The 22,843-nt window shown below is 40.8% G+C and overlaps 1 protein-coding gene across 4 annotated transcripts in view; it reads left to right on the top strand.

The window, feature by feature from the left end:
- LOC122563090 (AMP deaminase 2-like) overlaps positions 1–22,843 on the top strand; it is a 186,116-nt gene that overhangs the window by 5,624 nt on the left and 157,649 nt on the right. For 3 of the 4 annotated variants that reach the window (XR_006315480.2, XM_043716505.2, XM_043716503.2), the window contains exon 1: positions 18,424–18,615. The exons of the other annotated variant lie outside the window; for it this stretch is intronic. Coding sequence is in view for 2 of the 3 variants with exons in the window: in XM_043716505.2 (XP_043572440.2) it covers positions 18,531–18,615 (85 nt within the window). In the remaining variant the exon portion in view is untranslated. Of the gene's footprint in view, positions 1–18,423; positions 18,616–22,843 lie in introns of those variants that run through there. 4 annotated transcript variants of the gene reach the window in all.

Genomic DNA, 22,843 nt, shown 5'->3' with positions numbered 1-22,843 from the left:
TAGATGCTGGAGATCAGAGCTGAAAAATGTGTTGCTGGAAAAGCGCAGCAGGTCAGGCAGCATCCAAGGAGCAGGAGAATCGACGTTTCGGGCATAAGTCCTTCTTCAGGAATGAGGAGGGTGTGCCAAGCAGGCTAAGATAAAAGTTAGGGAGGAGGGTCTTGGGGGAGGGGCGTTGGGAATGCGATAGGTGGAAGGAGGTTAAGGTGTGGGTGATAGGCCGGAGAGGGGTTGGGGGCGGAGAGGTCGGGAAGAAGATTGCAGGTCAAGAAGGCGGTGCTGAGTCCGAGGGTTGCGACTGAGATAAGCTGGAGAAATCTGCATTCATCCCCACTGGTCCTCACCTACCACCTCACCAACCTCCAGACACATCGTATCATCCTTCGTCATTTCCGCCACCTCCAAACAGACCCCACCACCAAGGATATATTTCCCTCCCCTCCCCTATCAGCGTTCCGGAAATACCACTCCCTCCGCAACTCCCTCGTCAGGTCCACACACCCCCACCAACCCAACCTCCACTCCCGGCATCTTCCACTGCAACCGCAAGAAATGCAAAACTTGCGCCCTCACTTCCCTCCAAGGCCCCAAGGGATCCTTCCATATCTGCCACAAATTCACCTGCACCTCCACACATATCATTTACTGCATCCGATGTGGCTTCCTCTACATTGGGGAGACAAGCCGCCTACTTGCTGAACGTTTCAGAGAACACCTCTGGGACACCCGCACCAACCAACCCAACTGCCCTGTGGCTGGTCACTTTAACTCCCCCTCCCACTCCGCCAAGGACATGCAGGTCCTTGGCCTCCTCCATTGCCAGACCATGGCAACACGACGGCTGGAGGAAGAGCGCCTCATCTTCCACCTAGGAACCCTCCAACCAAAAGGGATGAATGCAGATTTCTCCAGCTTCCTCATTTCCCCTCCCCCCACCTTATCTCAGTCCCAACCCTCGGACTCAGCACCGCCTTCTTGACCTGCAATCTTCTTCCCGATCTCTCCGCCGCCACCCCCTCTCCGGCCTATCACCCTCCCCTTAACCTCCTTCCACCTATCGCATTCCCAACGCCCCTCCCCCAAGTCCCTCCTCCCTACCTTTTATCTTAGCCTGCTTGGCACACCCTCCTCATTCCTGAAGAAGGGCTTATGCCCGAAACGTCGATTCTCCTGCTCCTTGGATGCTGCCTGACCTGCTGCGCTTTTCCAGTAACACATTTTTCAGTTTTTCTTATTTGTATGTGTGTGTCTTAGGTAAGCTGCTGTCAATTTATAGGGGTCTGAGTGACATGGGCTTTGATAAGCTATGTAGCCGAATTGCAAGAGAAGTCTGGTGAGGTTTATCTTGACATCGTGAGCAGTGTGTAACATCTTATTATGCATATGCCAAGAGATGAAGTGAGTTTCTTGGTAGGCAGTAGAGCTGCTGATTTGAGAGGATTATAGTTTTTTAAATGCCTTAATAATGCCACAATTTGCCTCATTAATATTCAAATTCTTCTCTTACCAAATGAACCAAAAATGCTGCATGTTGAGAATTCTCGTCAGAGCAGGTAGCTGACAACTTCAGCTCATCTTCTCCAAAGGACTTCATGTTGGACCTTGGGTAACAGCATCGAAGAACATGCTTCATGGGCACCAATTATCAGTGCACCCCACGGCCATGGACATTGATATTAAATGAGGGCCAGCCTCAAAGAACTCTCATGACATATCTCCACTCCACTTGCAATATGCTTCTGTACATCATTGCTGTACCAGCAACTATCATTGTAATTCTACTGCAAAGTCACTGTGTGTTCAAGGACACACACCTTGCTCATGGATTACACTAGGATGCAACTCTGACATGGTTACTTGCTTGCATGGTGCTGACTGACTGTGAGCTTATCTGGATGCTCCAGTGCACTGGCCTGCATTGCCTTTTTGTGCTTTAACCCCTCAGCCAGAGACACCAGGCTCACAGTACTGCTGCATTGTCATGCTGCTGAGTACAGACACAAAGCCAGGAAGTTTGTCATGGTTGTCAGTAGTTTTTAGTCAAGTGAAAGTGTTTTTTCTTTCAGTAAGTCCCAGCTCAGTTAGTCAAGACACCACCCACTACCAAACTGAGGCTTGACGTGGTCAGTCAGCCACTAGGAGTGGTTAGTATGGGATGCTTTCCATATAAGAGGTGAGGATTAGATTTTTTTAGATTAGATTACAGTGTGGAAACAGGCCCTTCGGCCCAACAAGTCCACACTGACCCGCCGAAGCGAAACCCACCCATACCCCTACATTTACCCGTTACCTAACACTATGGGCAATTTAGCATGGCCAGCCTGACCCTGCACATCTTTGGACTGTGGGAGGAAACCGGAGCACCCGGAGGAAACCCAAGCAGACACGGGGAGAACGTGCAAACTCCACACAGTCAGTCGCCTGAGGCGGGAAGTGAACCCGGGTCTCAGGCGCTGTGAGGCAGCAGTGCTAACCACTGTGCCACCGTGCCGCCCAGGAACCAAATGTCAGGCAGCCCACTACCCATTTTGACTCTTTCTGCCCAATTGTGGCTGTTTTCCTTCTGAATGAGAAAGCTGGTTATTAAGGGAGATAACAGCTGTGCCACCCTTTTAGATTTGGTCAAAGTGGGGAAGTATCCTAAGTGTGTGAGCAGGCAGCACAGAGGATACACGGGGTTAATGGCGTCAGGGACTGAATGTTGCATGTGATAGTGAAAGTGGTAGAACGTGAGCCTCCCCACAGTGGAAGATGGGTACAATGGTCGAGATGGAATGAGTGTGAGGTATCTGATAGAGGAAGGTGGGATTTAGTTTGGCACAGCGGAGAAAGGATTTGACCTTCTTGCGTCACTGCACATACTGCAGATGGTTGAGATTGTCTATATTGCAACCTGGACCAGCATTGGATGGTCTGATGTCATAGTCCCCTCTGCTGTTTCTTGGGGGAAGAGGACACCCTGCCTGTGAATTCAGCAGGACCTCCAGATCTCTACCCACAAAGTGAGATGCCTCATACTTCATGTGCAGGGCAAATGAAAGGAACCGTGTGCAGCATCTCCAGACTGATAGTACTTGTCCAGATGCACAATGGCCTTCTGAAGGTACCATCACAGAATGCTAGTCAACTTCAGGCACCCCAGCTGTAATGAGTTGTTCCAGGAATGGCACGTAGTAATATGGGGCAAGAATTGGACAAGAGGGATGTCATGGAGTGTAATAAGTAGTTCAAAGCAATTTTGATAAGGTTCAGCAAGGAAATATTACGTGGCCTCACGTGCATAACCCTAAAGACTTGATACATGTTTTTAGCATCCAAAAAAAATTAACACAAAATATTATTGATGTTAGAAATTTAAATAAAAAGAGAAAAAAACTACTAAAAATCAGGTGAGGTAGCAAATGCAGGAAGACAATGAGTTAACATTTGACATCAAAATGAAAACAGGGTCATTGCCCTGGAACATTAACTCTGTCTTTCTGTCTATCTGATCCTGATTACATTAGCAGTATTGGTTCCTCAGCTGGTCTGTGCTATTGGAACAAGCAGAAACAACAAGTAGTTTCTTATTCTTGATTGGCAGCCCTTTCTGGAATGTGTACCATGATTTGGAAGGGGACATGATCAGTCCTCATTCTGTTGTCCCACTCTGGATTAGTCCACAGATTCTCATGTTTAGACTATTAGATGAACAGAAATGATTTTGGGTGAAGTTTGCACGTCTGCTTCTACCCCAGGATGAATCAGCATTGAAAAATGGAAAGGGGAATGCACATAGCCATGAAAATAAATAAATAAATCATTAAAATCATATGTCAACAGTGGTTCTATGAAAGCAGATCATATATCCCCAAACATTCCTTTGGACGCTGTCTCTGATTTTGTTGGCTTACAATATAAAAGCTATATTTAAATGGTTTGAAAATGGAACACTACTTACCTCAGTAACTATATTTGTCTTTCTAAACTCTTGCACTGTATCATATGTTTTCTTACTTGTAGTTTTCTGTTTTGATGGTGTGAATCTGCTTTCTTCTCAGCAACATTCTAATTCCCTATGCTTAAACTGACTTGAAGAACTCAAATTTTCTCCATTCTTTAGATTGGGAATTTCATCTGTACTAACTGCACACTTGCCAAAATGAGAGATTATTTCTGTTATCCGGTATGCAGTAAATCAAAAATGCCTGTTGGTGAGGAGCTAACAAGAAAGAATATGGGGAGTTGGTGGCATAGGAATGATATCACTGGATGAATAATTCCAGGGGTGCATGGGTTCAAATTTCACCATGGCAGCTGTTGGAATTTGAATTTAACAGTTAATAAATCTGGAATATTAAACTAGCCTCAGTGATGGTAATTATAAAACTATTATTGATTGTTATAAAAATCCATCTAATTTACTAATGTCTATTAAGTAAAGAAAACTATCATCCTTACCCCCTCCCTGTTACTCCTGACCCACAAGCAATGTGGCTGGATCTTAACTATCCTGTGAAATAGTCTAACGTACAACTCGGTTTAAGGGCAATTAAGGATGTGCATCAAATACTGGCTCATTTTAAACAGAGATTAGGCAATTTTTTTTTTTCTCTGAGTCTCTTGAGTCTTTGGAACTCTTCCTGAAAAGATGGTGGAAGTATTGCCCTTTAAATATTTTTAAGGTAGTGTGATAAATTCTTGATAAAGGCAGGAATGTGAATTTGAGGTTACAATCAGATCAGCCATGATCTTATGAACTGGCAGAGCGGGCTGAAGGGCTGACTGGTTCCTGATCTATGTTCCTTTGTAATTTATTTTTTTTCTGCATGGACCTCCAAGGTCTGTGTGTGGCAGCAACTTTTGAAATTGCAAGTCAATGCAAGGAACAGCATTGACATGCATATCAGCACATGTGGACCCTCAGAGCAACTATGTGTCTAAACAGTACAGTTTAGAGGTAATGTTGCTTTTGATTCACGTATTCGGCCATCCCTCAACTTCAGTTGTGGAGTAAATGGTCACGTTGTCCATATGTTGTTATTGTGCTTGAATTCTGTCCACTGCGTTTGAGAGAGGTTAAAACCTCCCCTACTGGAGGAGATCTTCCAACATATTGGCTAATGTTGGCCAAACCCAATCTGTTAATTCAGGCAATGAAGCATTCTGAAACATCTGAGTCAGACTGGAAACGTAACAAATATTATTTGTCACCAACTGGGTCAGTGTAGTTGCTTTGAAGTTGCTTTTTCAACTTTTGAGCAATTGAGCATGATTGAAATGCGAAATGCTTTCAGTGGAAGTGATCTGGAATATAAATGTGATTGTGACTGTTAACAACTAGAAACATAATTATACAATGACCTGTGATAAACATTCAGTTTTCTTCATGGGATTTTCAAAGGGAGGGTTATGCTCCAAACCTGTTTGCATTAGCAGGTAGTAATTTTGAGGTTACTATTTTTCCATTCAATAACATGGCAAGTGGATTGAGAAATTGCAATATTTTCATTATCTGCCAGGGAACCATAAATGAACACCAGTTACATCTTTGTTAACATAACAGATTGATAATATTTGAGTGGACAGCTCAGAATTGTTGCTGGCCTGTCAACACTGTAGATAGTCAACATCAATTTGCCCCTAGGATAAGTGAGACAGATTGCAGATTTGTTCAGACAACTCATAGACATAGAGATGTACAGCACAGAAACAGACCCTTTGGTCCAACTCATCCATGGAGAAGGTGAGGACTGCAGATACTGGAGATCAGAACTGAAAAATTCCTGAAGAAGGGCTTATGCCCGAAACGTCGATTCTCATGCTCCTTGGATGCTGCCTGACCTGCTGCGCTTTTCCAGCAACACATTTTTCAGCTCCAACTCATCCATGCCGACCAGATATCTTAACCTAGTCCCATTTGCCAGAACTTGGCCGATATCCCGCTAAACCCTTCCTATTCATATACGCATTAAATGTTGTAATTGTACCAGCCTCCACCACTTCCTCTGGCAGCTTATTCCATACATGCACCACTCTCTGCATGAAAAAGTTACACCTTAGGTCCCTTTTATATCTTTCCCCTCTCACCCTAAACGTATGCCCTCTAGCTCTGGACTCTCCCACCCCAGGAAAAAGACCATGTCTATTTATCCTATCCATGCCCCTCATGATTTTATAAATTTCTGAGGTCACCTCTCGGCCTCCGATGCTCCAGGGATAACAGTCCTAGTCTATTCAGCCTCTCCCTATAGCTCAAATCCTCCAACCCTGGCAACATCCTTGTAAATCTTTTCTGAACCCTTTCAAGTTTCACAACATCCTTCTGATAGTAAAGAGACCAGAATTGCACTCAATATTCCAAAAGTGGCTTAACCAATGTCCAACATGACCTCCCAACCAGAGCTCCAACATGACCTCCCAACCCCTGTACTCAATACTCTGACCAATAAAGGAAAGCATACCAAAGGCCTTCTTCACTATCCTGTCTACCTGTGATTTTACTTTCAGGGAGCTATGAATCTCCGTTTCAAGATCTCTTCATTCAGCAACACTCCCTAGGACCTTCCCATTAAATGTATGAGTTTAATTTAGATAAATGCGAGGTGCTGTATTTTGGGAAAGCAAATCTTCGCAGGACTTATACACTTAATGGTAAGGTCCTAGAGAATGTTGCTGAACATGTGGAGATATTTGTTTTAAAAATGGACCTGATTCATAACGGATTATATATTTAAACCACTGTATGTGACTTGTAGGATTAAATAGCTGCCATTTCTAGATAAATTCTCTTACAGCACTTTACACTTTGGGCAGTGCACTCAAATTGTAAAACCAGTTTGTGAATAATAATTCAGTTAATCAGAAGCCTGATTATATTTTGAGTCTAGTGGTTGTTTAAAATGTTAATATATGGCAAATAGATTTACTTTACTATGAATCTCTGGGGAAAATACAAAGTATTAAAATTGTGTGTGTGCAGTGCTATATCAGAAATTGTTTTTTTGATTAAATATCATGAAAACTATACTCTTAATAATGTAGAAGTTGAACTCCATCTGATGTATACATGATTCTACTTTAATCCATCTTTATTATTAAAGGCTTGACATTCATCAGGTGACATTATGTAGGCTTGAAGGGAACATTACAGTTCCAGTCATCATGACTTTGTGCTACTTTCTGAAAAACAAAATATTCTGTGTGTGTGAGAGAGAGAGAGAGAGAGAGAGAGAGAGAGTGAGTGAGTGAGAGATAGAGATGTGGGGGAGTAGGGGAAATGCCAAATACAATAAGCCAATTTGTAGACCTCGCAAAAAAAAGAGGATGGGGAAATATATTTTTAAATAAAATATTGTTGCTGTGAGTTAAAACAAATGAATAATCAAACTGCTAACTTGTTGCATAATGGGTCACAGGAAGATTATGATGATTTATGTTAGCTCATTCGATTACTATAGAAACAACATAGTGCTCCATCTTTACCACAAAAATGGAGTGTACGCAAGATTTTTGTTTGTGAGATAAACATTTCATTAGCTCCGAATGATAGTCTTTGCACAGGATGTTTTCTTTGCCTCTTGCACTTCAATACACCATGCACTGGGCTGCTTTCAGAAGCTTAATGGAAGAATTGCACAAGAAATGTGCAAAATGCAAAGAATTGTATTAACACATCTGATCATGTAGGAAATATCTTGAAGCACTGCACATATCACAAAATACTTAAATACAGTGGCTATTCTTTCACCTGGTCCATCATTCTAAATTGATACGTTCATGAGAAGATACATGGGGAAGTATAACAAGGTTTTGCTCGTGGCAAGCATGTTTGGAAAATAGTGATGGGAGCACGTTTATAATGTCCAACCGCGTTCTTGTGGTGCAGTAGTAGTGTCCAGAAGGTCTATGTTCAAGTCCCACTTGCTCCAAAGGTGTGTAATAGCATCTCTGAACAGGTTGATTAGAAAATGTTTTATAATGCCAAGCCAAGAGTTCTGGTGGCACAGGTAGTGTCACTACCTCTGACCCTGAAGACGTGGGTTCAAGTCTCACCTACTTTACAAGGTGTCTCATAACATGCCTGAAGTTTGATTAAAAGTATGTATAATGCCAAGCCATTATCATGTCATACCAGCCCAAACCCTGGTCACTCATATACATTTAGATTAGATTAGATTACTTACAGTGTGGAAACAGGCCCTTCGGCCTAACAAGTCCACACCGGCCCGCCGCAGCGCAACCCACCTAGACCCCCTCCCCTACATTTACCCCTGCACCTAACACTACAGGCAATTTAGCATGGCCAAGTCTCCTAACCTGCACATTTTTGGACTGTGGGAGGAAACCAGAGCATCCTGAGGAAACTCACACAGACACACAGTATTGTATAAAGCTGACCTGTTTTTAGAATGGACACAAGGAATTGTTCAAGGTGAGTCCCAGAAGTCATAAGACTATCCTCGTGGATTCAGCCGTTATTGGGGTCAAGTTATACTTCACTGAGGAAGAAATTAGAGGAGACCTTTTCAAATTCAATGAACATTTTCAAGGTTAAAAATAAACTTTTCCCTAAAGACGGGAATAGCTCTTCCTGTTGCCCTGTAATCTCATAGAATGAGAGCCGTCCAAGCTACTGAGACAGTTTAAAAAAGTTAATTACCTTGGCTAAAAGATGACAGATGGATCTGTGCCCTAGACCTAGGCTAACCCAATACCTAATATGGAAGCCTGACTTGGCAATTTTTGGAGAATCTAGGACTGAGGTTCCTCTTAAAAATCAGAGATCACACAGTAAAACCAAGACATGACAGAGCTTTTTTTCTGAGGGTTGGGAGTCCTTGAAAAGGCAGTGGAAGCAGAGTGCTTGAATATTTTCAAGACAAAGGTAGATAAATTCTTATGCAAGGTGTTGAAAGGTTATCGGAATAGGTGGGAATGTGGAGTTGTGGTTACAATCAGATCAGTCATACAGCATGGAAACAGACTCTTCGGTCCAATCAGTCCAAACCGACCCTGTTTCCAAACTAAACTAGTCCCACCTGCCTGCGCTTGGCTCATATCCCTCCAAACCTTTCCTATTCGTGAATCTATCTAAACGTATTTTAAACTGTACCTGCGTCCGCCACTTCTTCTGGCAGTTCATTCCACACACAAGTCACTCTCTCTGTACAAAAGTTGCCCCTCATGACCTTTCTAAATCTTTCTCTTCTCAACTTAAAAATACACCCCCTAGTTTTGAACTCCTACACCCTAGGGAAAAGACCCTTCTCATTCACCTTGACTATGTCCCTCATGATTTTATAAACCTCAGTCATCCCCTAACCTCCAATGCTTCAGTGTAAAAAGTCCCAGTCTTTCCAATCTATTTTTAAACCTGAAACCCTCTATTCCCGGCAACATTTTGTCATGAACTTATTGGATGGTAGAGCAGGCTCAAAGGACTGAATGGTCTTCTGCTTCTAATTTGTATGATTGTCACGGGGCATGAAATGGCAGGAATATCTTTACCCCATAAGGTATCTAACCTTGCAGCACTAGCCCTTAAATGACGTTAAAAATCGCACAACATCAGGTTATAGTCCAACAGGTTTAATTGGAAGCACTAGCTTTCAGAGCGCTGCTCCTTCTTCAGGTGGTTGTACAATCACCTGATGAAGGAGCAGTGCTCTGAAAGCTAGTGCTTCCAATTAAACCTGTTGGACTATAACCTGATGTTGTGTGACTTTTAACTTTGTACACCCCAGTCCAACACCGGCACCTCCAAATCATGCCCTTAAATGACATGTATCTCTTTCGACAGTCTCAATGAAAGTGCCAACATTGCAACTTGTTAAAATCTTACCACATAACTGGAAACACAACTTTGTCTCAGGATGTTATATTGGAGAATTTATTAGCAGGATAATTCTTATTGTTAGCAATTTTATTATTTTCACAATTGCTAAATAAAATATAGGCAATGAATCTTTAAATTAACAATTTGGAATGTTGGGAATGAGACAGAAACAGTTAAAATGAGCTCAGACACTTAAATGGCTGCAATCACTTGAATTGTAAGTAGTTAAACTTTCAGGAATATTCAAAGGAATATCCAATGATTGAGACTAACTACCATATCCAGAAAAGATTGTCCAGTGGGGAATTGCTTAGATATTAAAATTCATCATCTCTAATGTTGAGCTCACAGTGAAACCTTCAAAATGTTTGGGGTCAGGATATCTTAACTGGTCTTTTTGCTGGATCAGAAGCTTAAATCTGAAACTCAATATGCATCAGAAGGAGTAAATTCCCTCCCCTCATCCTTTTTCTATTATGAAAGGATAACAAGGGAACTCTGACAAGGGACAATAAAAACTGCTAGTAAAAAGACCAGGTCCACTTACACCGCATACATATCCATTATGTACTGCTTAAATTCAAGCACATGCACTTAGATTCAGCTTGCAAATTACTAGGGCTGTGGAAGGGAGATTGAGGTGACTGAAGGAGAGTGGAGGCAGGAACTGTTGTGGGGGGGCGCAGGCTGTTGGAGGGATCTATGAGAGGAGGTTGGGGAGGGGGAAATGGTTGTCTCTTCTCCCACACAACCACAATTGCCCTCTGCTCACCTGCCCTGTCGCCAGCCTCAAACTATCTTATCTTCACTTTCCCCACTGTCCTCACTCACATCTACCCTCGTCCTCACTGAACTGTTTCTGTAGTGTTTTTATCTGTGAATGTGCAGTTCCTTTACACACAAATCTGAATGCTACATCATGTAGTGTTTCCAGAATCACATGCATATGTGTTTCTGAATTGGCATAGTTGCCATCACTTGTTTGCAAGACTAGTTCCTGCTTCCATTGTTCTCTGACTTCCCCATGCTGCAATTTCTGCAGGTTCAGCACGTTCTTGGAGTCCAATTCCTGCTCTTGCTCAACACAGTTAATTGTTTGACCATTTTACCCATAGTTTTTCGATTCAAGTTATAAATTCACACATTCCATTGCTTTTCCCATTACCTACTGAATTTGTATGTTAGCGTTTTATGATTTATGTACAAGGAATTCCACATTAATCTATGCTGCATCTTTCTCCATTTAAATAATAGTCAGTTCGGCCATTCTTCCTGCCAAAGTGCATGACCTCATATTCTATCTTTCCACTTGCTTGTTCTATGTCCTTCTGAGGAGGCTGTGCCATCTACACACATGATTTTATGTGTTACCTGAAAGATTGGCCACTGTACATTCACCTTCCTCATCCAAGTCATTAATATGTATCGTAAATAATTGTGACCCCAGTGTTGATCACTGTCCTCTACTGGTCAGCAGTTGCTATCCTGAAATTGCCACCCGTTATCCCAAATCTCTGTCAGCTATTATTTAGCTAATCCTCCAACTATATTGTTAGATGTGGAGGTTGTTTTCCCTGTCTATGACCAGAGTTTCTACACAGATGGTGAACCTGTGGAATTGTTATCACAGAAGGCTTTGGAGGATAAGTCATTTAAAAAATTCCAGATAGAATGTTTTTAGATATTAAAAGCACTAAGGGGTATGGTGAGAAAGCAGGAATTTTGCATTGTGTTACAACATCAGCCATGATCATGTTGAATAGTGGAGCAGATTTGACGAGCTAAATGGCCTTCTAATCCTCCTAGATTCTACGCTTCTATGTTTAACATATGACCCCTAATATCACAGGCTCTTATTTTATTAAGTAATTCAACATATGATATTTTTATATGTCTTCTAGAAATCCAAATATTTTAAATCCGTTGTACACCCTTTACCTGCTTAACTCCTCAAAGAATTCTAATGAATTTGTAAGGTATGATTGTTATGTATTTCTCAGTGCTCTACTATTTCATCCTTTACAATATATTCTTAACATTTTCTCAGAAACAGATGATAACTTAACTGGCCTGCAGTTCACCGTTTTGCTTCTTCAATAAAGGTTTTACACTGGCAGCTTTCCAATCTTGTAGTATCTTTACAGAATCTTCAGCTTTTGGAAGATTACTACCAATATACCTACTGTCTCTAGCTACTTCGTTTAATATCCTAGGATGCTTCCCATCATGTCCAAGAGATTTAATGATCTTTAGTTCCCATACTATTTTTTTTCTGTCACAATAGTTAGTTATTGTGTTAATTTATTCTCATTATGCCCCTTGAATATTTAATATTTTTAGAATGCTATTAGTGTCCTGATGTATAAACTAATGCAAAATATTTAATCAACTCCTGTGTCATTTCCTGGTTCACTGTTATTACTTATGCAGCCTAAGGGGCCTGTATTCACTTTGTCTTCTCTCTTCCTTTTATATTTATATATGGATGTAAGTTTGCTCACTGAGCTGGAGGTTCATTTTCAGACATTTTGTCACCATACTAGGTAACATCATCAGTGAGCCTCCGGATGAAGCACTGGTGTTAGTGATTTGCTTTCTATTTATGTTTAGGTTTCCTTGGGTTGGTGATGTCATTTCCTGTTCTTTTTCTCAGATGTGGTATTTGGGATCCAAGTCAATGTGTTTGTTGATAGAGTTCCAGTTGGAAAGCCATGATTCTAGGAATTCTTGTGCATGTCTCTGTTTGGCTTGTCCTAGGATGGATGCATTGTCTCAGTCCCAGTGTAAGGGTACTAGTGAGAGTGGGTCATGTCTTTTCGTCGCTAGTTGATGTTCATGTATCCTGGTGGCTAGTTTTCTGCCTGTTTGTCCAATGTAGTGTTTGTCACAGTTCTTGCAAGGTATTTTGTAGATGACATTAGTTTTTCTTGTTGCCTGTATAGGGTCTTTCAAGTTGAATTCACCATTGTTTTAATGTGTTGGTCGGTTTGTGGGCTACCAGGATGCGAAGGGGTCTGAGTAGTCTGGCAATCATTTCGGAGATGTGTTGTCTGCTTGGACAGGGACTGCATTAACTTAGACCCCACTTACCAACCTCTGTGAAAAAGGACAGCAAATGACATCACCAACCCAAGGAAACCTTAACACAAACAGAAAGCGGGTCACTAACACCAGTACTTCACCGGAGACTCTCTGATGATGTTACCTAGTTTGGTGAAGAAACATCTGAAAGCGAACCTTCCAGGTCAGCGAGCAAACTTACTTCCAGAACCTCAACCTGAGCTACAAATTTTCTCAACCCGGTAATATGTGTGTATGTGTATACTACCCTTAGCTTTTTTTCTCCTTTTCTTGGTCATCTTTTGTTTTTTTGTAAAACCTTCCCAATTATTTGTCTTGTAAATTTTGTGGCACTTTTTTTTCTCTTACAATTTGATGCTATCCCTAACTTTCCTGATTGGTTTATCCCCTTGCAAGAATCCTTTTTACTGGGATGTATTTTTATTGGGAGCCATGAACTATTTTCTTTAAAACCTGCCATTCTTCTTCAATTGTCTTCTCTCAATCTGAACGCTAAATTCCATCATGATATAGAGTCATAGAGATGTACAGCATGGAAACAGACCCTTTGGTCCAACTCATCCAACCTAATCTAGTTCCATTTGCCAGCACTTGGCTCATATCCCTCTAAACCCTTCCTATTCATGTACCCATCCAGATGCCTTTTAAATGTTGCAATTATACTAGCCTCTACCACTTCCTCTGGCAGCTCATTACATACACGTACCACCCTCTGCGTGTAAACGTTGTCCCGAGGGTCCCTTTTTATTATCGTTCCCATCTCACCCTAAACCTATGCCCTCTAGTTCTGGACTCCCACATGCCAGGAAAAAGACCTTTGTCTATTTATCCGATCCATGCCCCTTATGCTTTTATAAACTTCTGAGGTCACCCCTCAGCCTTCAACATTCCATGGAAAACAGCCCAACCTATTCAGCTTCTCCATCTAGCTCAAATCCTCCAACCCTGGCAACATCCTTATAAATCTTTTTTGAACCATTTCAAGTTTCACGCCATCCTTCCGATAGGAAGATCAGAATTGCATACAATATTCCAAAAGTGGCCTAACCGATGTCCTGTACAGCCACATGACCTCCCAACTCCTACACTCAATGATCTGACCAATGAAGGAAAGCAAACCAAACTCTTTCATTATCCTATCTACCTGCAACTCTACTTTCAAGGAGCTATGAACCTGCACTCCAAGGTCTCTTTGTTAAGGGTCTGTTTTTTTTCCAAAATGCAGCACCTCGTATTTATCTAAATTAAACTCCATCTGTGACCCCTCAGCCCTTTGGCCAATCTGATCAAGATCCCGTTGTAATCTGAGGTAACCTTCTTCGCTGTTCGCTATACCTCTAATTTTGGTGTCATCTACAAACTGACTAACTATACCTCTTAAACTCACATCCAAATCATTTATATAAATGAGGAAAAGTAATGGACTCAGCACCGATCCTTGCGGCACTCCACTGGTCATAGGCCTCCAGTCTGAAAAACCACCCTCCACCACCACCCTCTGTCTTCTACCTTTGAGCCAGTTCTGTATCCAAATCGCTAGTTCTCCCTGTATTCCATGAGATCTAACCTTGCTAACCAGTCTCCCATGGGGAACCTTGTCAAATTACAGAGGAGGAAGTGCTGGATGTCTTGAACGGTTAAAGGTGGATAAATCCCCAGGACCTGATCATGTGTACCCGAGAACTCTGTGAGAAGCTAGAGAAGTGATTGCTGGGCCTTTTGCTGAGTTATTTGTATCATCGATAGTCACAGGTGAGGTGCCAGAAGACTGGAGATTGGCAAATGTGGTGCCACTGTTTAAGAAGGGCGGTAAAGACAAGCCAGGGAACTATAGACCAGTGAGCCTGAACTCGGTGGTGGGCAAGTTTTTGGAGGGAATCCTGAGGGACAGGATGTACATGTATTTGGAAAGGCAAGGACTGATTTGGGATAGTCAACATGGCTTTGTGCGTGGGAAATCATGTCTCACAAACTTGATTGAGTTTTTTGAAGAAGTAACAAAGAAGATTGATGCGGGCAGAGCAGTAGATGTGATCTGTATGGACTTCAGTAAGGCATTCAACAAGGTTCCCCATGGGAGACTGATTAGCAAGGTTAGATCTCATGGAATACAGGGAGAACTAGCCATTTGGATACAGAACTGGCTCAAAGGTAGAAGACAGAGGGTGGTGGTGGGGCGTTGTTTTTCAAACTGGAGGCCTGTGACCAGTGGAGTGCCACAAGGATCGGTGCTGGGTCCTCTACCTTTTGTCATTTACATAAATGATTTGGATACGAGCATAAGAGGTACACTTAGTAAGTTTGCAGATGACACCAAAATTGGAGGTGTAGTGGACAGCAAAGAAGGTTACCTCAGATTACAACAGGATCTGGACCAGATGCGCCAATGGGCTGAGAAGTGGCAGTTGGAGTTTAATCAGATAAATGTGAGGTGCTGCATTTTGGGAAGGCAAACCTTAGCAGGACTTACACACTTAATGGTAAGGTCCTAGGGAGTGTTGCTGAACAAAGAGACCTTGGAGTGCAGGGTCATGGCTCCTTGAAAGTGGAGTCGTAGGTCGATAGGATAATGAAGAAGGCATTTGGTATGCTTTCCTTTATTGGTCAGAGTTTTGAGTACAGGAGTTGGCAGGTCATGTTGCGGCTGTACATGACATTGGTTAGGCCACTGTTGGAATATTGCGTGCAATTCTGGTCTCCTTCCTATTGGAAAGATGTTGTGAAACTTGAAAGGATTTACAAGGATTTTGCCAGGGTTGGAGGATCTGAGCTACAGGGAAAGGATGAAGAGGCTGGGGCTGTTTTCCTAGAGTGTCGGAGGCTGAGGGGAGACCTTAGAGGTTTACAAAATTATGAGGGGCATGGATAGAATAAATAGACAAAGTATTTTCCCTGGGGTCGGGGAATCCAGAACGAGAGGGCATAGGTTTAGGGTGAGGGAAAGATATAAAAAAGGCCTAGGGGGCGGCATTTTCACACAGAGGGTGGTACGTATATGGAATGAGCTGCCAGAGGATGTGGTGGAGGCTGGTACAATTGCAACATTTAAGAGGTATTTGAATGGGTATATGAATAGGAAGGGTTTGCAGAGATATGGGCCGGGTGCTGGCAGGTGGGACTAGATTGGGTTGGGATATCTGGTCGGTATGGCCGGGTTGGACTGAAGGCTCTGTTTCCATGCTGTACATCTCTATGACTCTAAATGCCTTACTGAAGTCCATATAGATCACGTCTACTGCTCTGCCCTCATCAATCTCTTTGTTATTTCTTCAAAAATCTCAATCAAGTTCATGAGACATGATTTCCCATGCACAAAGCCAGGTTGATGATCCCTAATCAGTCCTTGCCTTTCCAAATACGTGTACATCCTGTCCCTCAGGATTCCCTCCAACAATTTGCCCACCATCAACGTCAGGCTTTGATTCTTCTGAAGTCCCTTTTACTTCATGAATCTTTTCGGTTAAAACATTGATCATTATGTACAAATCTAACCTTTCCATTAACAAACATCTTGATTAAATTGGGCGAAGACCACATTTTTTTCATGACTCTTTCTGGCAGCCATTACACCACTTGTGATGTTTCAATTTAACTAAATTAGTTCAACTTCAGACTTCTTTCTTTCATGTCGAAACTCTTTCTGTCTGGGTTGCTTTTCATCTACTGACTGTTCTAAATATGGCTTCAGTAACGAAAGCATTGCTCTCGGCTGTCTTCTAAGAAGCAATTCAGGTGGCATTCAGCTGATAATGGTGCAAGTTGTGTTATGATAAATGAATCACAAGCTTGATGACATCTCAAGCTTGTTCCAATTTGTATCTAACATTTGTTTTAGCAAGCTTAACAATTTACGCTGAGCACTCCACTACTGCATTTGAAGCAGAATAATATGGTCTACTTTTGTAGCATTTCCATGAAATTTTGAATTTTTTATGCAAACATGAGGTCCACAGTTGGACACAATGTAATCTGGCAGCCTATAGCAGCACTAAACTATGCAAAATGCCTGAAGTTTGCGAGTTGTTTTTGTTTAATCAGAAATCCATCAACCACTTTGGCTATCTATTGCAATGAATAACTGTTGCCCTTCAAATTCTCTGAAGTCAACATGATGCGTCAGCAATACTTTCCACAGTTGCAAAGGTACTTGTGGCAGTTTTTCTATAGGTGGAGATATTCTATGCTGTGTCTTGTATATTATTATTGGCCATTGAAGATAGTAGCCACTTTTTCAAGTTCACCCCCAAGTTTTACCATGAAGATTACATAGCATCTGCAGTCTTTTATCTTTCAGGAATCATTATGCTGGCTGACTACATAAACTAATCTTTTTTTATCCACTGATAAGTTATTCTTCCAAAAGGAATGTAACTATTTTCTAAATCCAGAATCTGTAAGGTGCCATTTGTGATATTGTTGTACACTATTGTCAATTTGGGATCCTCATGATTTGTCCTACCAATGCCATCTCTGCTTTGTTTGGTAGATTATTTGTGGGAGAGAAGAAATGTACACATCTCCTATTGGGCTTTCCCTATAACAAGAATTGGGTAATCTAGACATCACATAATTAAAAAGATCTTCTGGCCATATGTACTTAACTTCATATTGATAAGCAGACAAAATCAAAATCTGCAGTTTTTTCTTATAAATTCAAAATCTCTCTCTGCATTTGAGTTGCATTGAATTCAAAATAGTCATCAGTGGCTTACGATCAGTTTTGATTGTCAAATGATCACTGTAAAAGTATTCATGAAGCTTTTTTAATTAAAAAAAAAATCAAAGGCAAAGCTTCATGTTTTATCTGTGCGTACTTTTGTTCACTGATATTGAGGGTGCTCTTATAACCATTATTAGCTCGATTAAGTCAATAATTTGGGTTGGTAGACTGAAAAATTAATGTTATAATTTGAACGGAGATTAAAGTTTGTTTTCATTCAAAGCCTTCTTCTGGACAATTCAATAACAACTATGTTTCCATTCCTCTTTACACTTTTTAGTAACACAATACTGTAGAGACAAGTATTTTTGGCCAGGGGATTGTTTGCCAAAACAGGAGTGTATTTTATCGTTCCAAAACATGATGTTAACACTCCAGGATCGCCTGTCACCGTGTTTACTAAGTGAGAGTTTATTTTTAATCAGGTATTTGAAGAATTACAGAAGCAAACGAAGTCGGGAGAACTGAATCAGTCTTTCATTGCAGTGAGCCTCCCAACAGTGTATATAATAAGTTTTTTTTATTTTCTTTAAAATTAGACGTTTCTAACGACCGGGTGTTTATAAATGAGAGTTTAACGGTTGCTACCTGCTGGGGATGAGCTGGTTACAAAGGCGGGTTTATGCCTGGGCCCCGTTGCTAGGGGCAGCGAGCCGGCGGTCTTGCCTCCAGAGGCCGAGCCTGGGCCTCGACCGCAGTGTTCTGCCGGCCGTTAGCCCGCAATCCCGCGCCCCTCTGAGCGGCAGCAGCGGAAATCTGAGGGGAAGCTACTTCATTCTGGGCTGGTCGATCGATTCGCGTCAAAGAGCGGCGGCGGCGGTGCCAACATCTTACTCCTCCTCCTCCTCATCATCTCCCTGCTGCCGCCGCCACTTTTCATCTCAGTCGTCCCGCTCCTCCGGTAGAGACAAGATGTCTGACCCCATCCCCATCACAGGCAAGAAGCTGCGACCCAGACTTCAAGGCAGAAGCAGCCTCCAAAACGCTGAGCCCCCAGGTGAGAGTCCCTATGCCAAAAGGAGTGGGAAAAATGTGTTATTTTAAAATCAGCAGCGGTAGTCATTTCCTTGTTGGCTTATTTGCATTGCTGCTTACCACATGCTCATTTTTAAAAATTTCCAGCTCTTTCCTTTATTAAAAGTGCTTAGTTTATTACTGCATAATTCAGATGAATTTAATTTTGTCCATAAAATTGTGGAAACTGGCTTGTTTCCGGGTTCGCTGATGATCTTATTTGTTGTGTTCAGGATCTTGACAAAAATGTGGACATTGCACTGTAATTGAGGATGTGATTTACATTAAAACGCTTGCTTACATTATTGTTAGCTAATTGCAGTTGAACGATTAAAGGTATGGGGAAGGTCAATATTTTAATTTGTAGGTTGATACGTTTCTAGTTCATCAGTTGAGCATCAATTTTTTTTCTCGATCTGTAAAATGATTTTAGTTGGACGCATGATAGACTGGCTGAAACGTTGTGAGTGGAATTTGAAAATCGGTGTTAATATTGTAGAACATTAATCAACAATAAATGGATTAAAGCCAAACATCTCAATTAAGATTGCACCACTATCAAGTCAGCTATATTAACAAAATTATACTTTGCTGAAAATAGGCTTTCAAATCGAAGGACCAAGAAGGCTCACAGTAAAATTAGTTCTCATGAATACTTCCTTAATTAAAAAATATTGAAGGATCCCCTTTAGATTGTCAAAAAGCTTATACCATTGACTGTTGTGTGAAAATGAGATTCAACAATAGGTTGAATAAAAAAAGGAAAATACTGCAATTGCTGAAATAAAAACGAACTGCTGGAACAGGGCAGGCAGAGAGACCAGTTAATGTTTCAGATCGTTGATGCTTTTGCTAAGCCTAATGCATTCCTGATTGCCAATTCACATTTTTTAAAAACAATATCCTACATTTATGTAGGACATTTTTAATTATTAAAATGTCCCAAGGTGTCTTTATCAAGCAAAATTTGACAGTGTACCACATAAAATGATATTATGACATGCCTTAAAACATACCTTTCTGATTAATATTTTGGACATGTCTTGGAGGGAGGTGAAAGAGAGAAGGGCAAGGACATTTTGAGAGTGAAATCCCCAGCTTAGGATCTTTGTAACTGAAAGCACTGCTTTCGGTAGTGGAGCAGTTAAAATTGGAGGTACTGTAGTTCAGGGAAGGTTCACAAGTTTGATTCTGAATGAAAGAGTTGTCCTATGAGTAGGGGATAAGCTGATTGGACCAATAGTCATTGGAATTTAGAAGAACATGATGTAATCTTATTGAAAAGGACAAATTCTAAGAGGGCTGAACAGGGGAGGTTCTAAAATGAATTTTGTTCTGTATAAGGTGATATAGGACTGGGTTCGCTGTTTCAAAATAAAGGTTGAGCCTATTTAAGGCTGAGCCAAAGGACAATCTCTTCTTTCAAGTCATTTGTTACTCCTCAGAGTTCTGTACTCCAGACAACTGTCGAGGCTGGGTCATTGAATATATTCAAGGATGAATTAAGCAGTCTATTGATCTAGACAAGTAATCGGGGATAATCGGAAGGAGACAGAATAGCAGAGTTAAGATCACTATCATATCTGCAATGCTTCTGATGAATAGAGGAGCAGGCCAAGAGACCAAATGGCCTAGTCCTCCTGTTACCTATGATCTTTACATTTTACATTGTCAAGTATGCAGAGAATTGTTTGCGTGTCAGACTATTTTTTTTGTGATAATCACTCATTTTGATATAATTGTGTCTAGAATGGTCTGTAACAAATTCTTACTGCCATAAAAATCCACAAGTTGCAGTGAATGTGCCAAGATACTACTAATGGCATCTCTTTGAAATAGCATTTAAGCTTTCTATATGCAAGCTGCTTCCTGAGATAAAATATCTATGTAAAAGCAACTTCTGAAAGCTAAAACAATATGTCGTATTTTCTTGGATGGAATCAACCATGACTCTTTCTAGTTTAATTTATATTGTTTGAGGATCTAGGGGTCAAAATGTGCCATTCTAGTAAGAACGTTTTTGCCAGTTTTCTGATGTGCAAATTGCACTCAAACCAGTTTATTTTTCCCTGCAGTACTACAGATTACATTAGTAAACCTGTTGGAGCTGACTGCAGGGTTCTGCTGTTTTGATATTTTATCCCTACAAAATGGTTTATGGTTTTATACAAAATTTCAAGATCATCGCCTGGTTTTAGTACAGTTATAATTTCACATAGTATCTAACATTATGGTTTGTTACTTTTCTGTTTGTTCTGACAACGGAAATTATTCACCAAAAAATATTTCTCAGTAGATCCAATGTACCAGGCACCACAATATGTAATCATTCAGATGTGAAACATTTCAGTTTAACACACAAATCTGTGCCAATTTAACAAGCTGTGCTGAGCATACTAAAATTTTCTAACTGGGTTAAGACTGAAGTATTTACTTGGAATTCTTCACCTTGATCACTGTAAAGTGACCTTTTAATGGAAAGTGTGTATGTGTAGGAAGAATTGGGCTTAGCTGCGAAGACCAAATAAATGAACAGCATACTGACATTCAACTGGGGTCACATTTGGAATAATTACTTGGTTAAGGTTTCAAAATGCTGTGATTTGCACCACACCAAATACCAGTCCAGAAAAGTTGAGAAAAATAAAGGTTATGAAATGCCAAGGCATCATGACCACTTTTAACTATTCAATAGTAAAACAAAACATGAAGTCAACAGTGAATACATATGATTACTCATATAATCGAACACAAGGTCAATAAATATGCAACCCTAAGAACTGCTAGAAGTTCAGCAAATTTCAAAGCAGATCAGTACACTAGAAAATATTCGAAACTATATCCAAAATAGCAACGGTTTTTTATTGAAATGATTTAAGCTTTTTAATAATTGGAAAGATTCGAGACCCACATTACTAATATATATGATAAACATGAATTTTAAAGTGCTTCAGATTGCTAACCTCCTCTAGCTTTACAACCTTTTGATCTCTGAGCTCCTCTAATCGGATCTCTTTTATAAGGGGAATCAAGCATTCATCATCTTCCCTGTCAAACCCCTTCAGAATCCTCTGTGTTTCAATAACATCACTTTTCGGTCTTCTAAACTCCAGTGATTTCAGGTCCAATGTAGTCACCCTAGTTTTGTCTGACAACTCCTTAATCTCAAATATAAATCTCGAGACCCTTCTCTGAATTGCCTCCAATGCAAGTGTATCTCTCTTTAAATAAGGAGACCAATACTTATGCAGTATTTTGGGCATAGTCCTAGCAACATTATGCACTATTGCACCAACGCTTCCCCATTTTTATACTCCATTTTCCTTGCATTAGTGGCCACCGTATCACTTGCACCTGTGCTAACTTGTTATTGACTCATGTAGGGGGATTCCCTGATTCAGTGTGTCACACAATTCTGTAGTCTTACTTCATTTAAATAATACTGTACTTTTTTTTTCTATTCTTCTCATCAAAGTGATATCTGAAGGTATTCAGCCTAAAATGTTAACTGAATTTTTCCCTCCACAGATGTTGCTTGACCTGCTATTTCAGAATTTAAAGTTTTCATTTCAGAATTCGGAAGTCTGCAAGTTTTTTCTTTTAATGTGGAGCGCTCTTGTAATAATTTTCAATATTGTACAAGCCAGAACAAAGGAAAAAAATTCTACAATGTAGAATATAAATGTGATTAAATGAAATATCAGCAACTGAACTTCTTTTTTAGGGTGCAGGCCGGCATGAACGGGTTGGACCGAAGGGTCTGTTTCCATGCTGTACGTCTCTATGACTATATAAGGAAGTTATTTCCAATGATATAATTCATCAGGTGAATTTGGGATCATGTAGAGAGTATTAGAAAATATTTGGTTCAAAATGCTACACAGCAGAGATCACATTGTTAATTTTTACTATCTTCAAACGTTCTATGTAGCCACAAATTTCTTTTTATCGAATTATTAATGTATGATAAATGTGCTGTTTCTTTGAATTTGATGTACCTGACTCATGAACATTTACAGCACAGAAGGAGGCCATTTGATATGTCATGTTTACGTCAGTCACGAAAGATCTGACTACATTAATCTAATTTTCTCGATTCTGGCCCTGGTAGCCATGGCAATGCAAATGACGATCTAAATACTGCATAAATGGTATTGTTAAATGTTTCTGATGCAGCTACTCTTCCAGGTGGTGAGTTCCAGACTTGCATC

Source organism: Chiloscyllium plagiosum, unplaced genomic scaffold (assembly GCF_037043375.1).
Source record: "Chiloscyllium plagiosum isolate Xiang-an unplaced genomic scaffold, Cpla_swu_hap1 HiC_scaffold_26, whole genome shotgun sequence".
Classification (NCBI taxonomy): domain Eukaryota; kingdom Metazoa; phylum Chordata; class Chondrichthyes; order Orectolobiformes; family Hemiscylliidae; genus Chiloscyllium; species Chiloscyllium plagiosum.
This window is presented reverse-complemented; position numbering and strand designations above follow the sequence as displayed.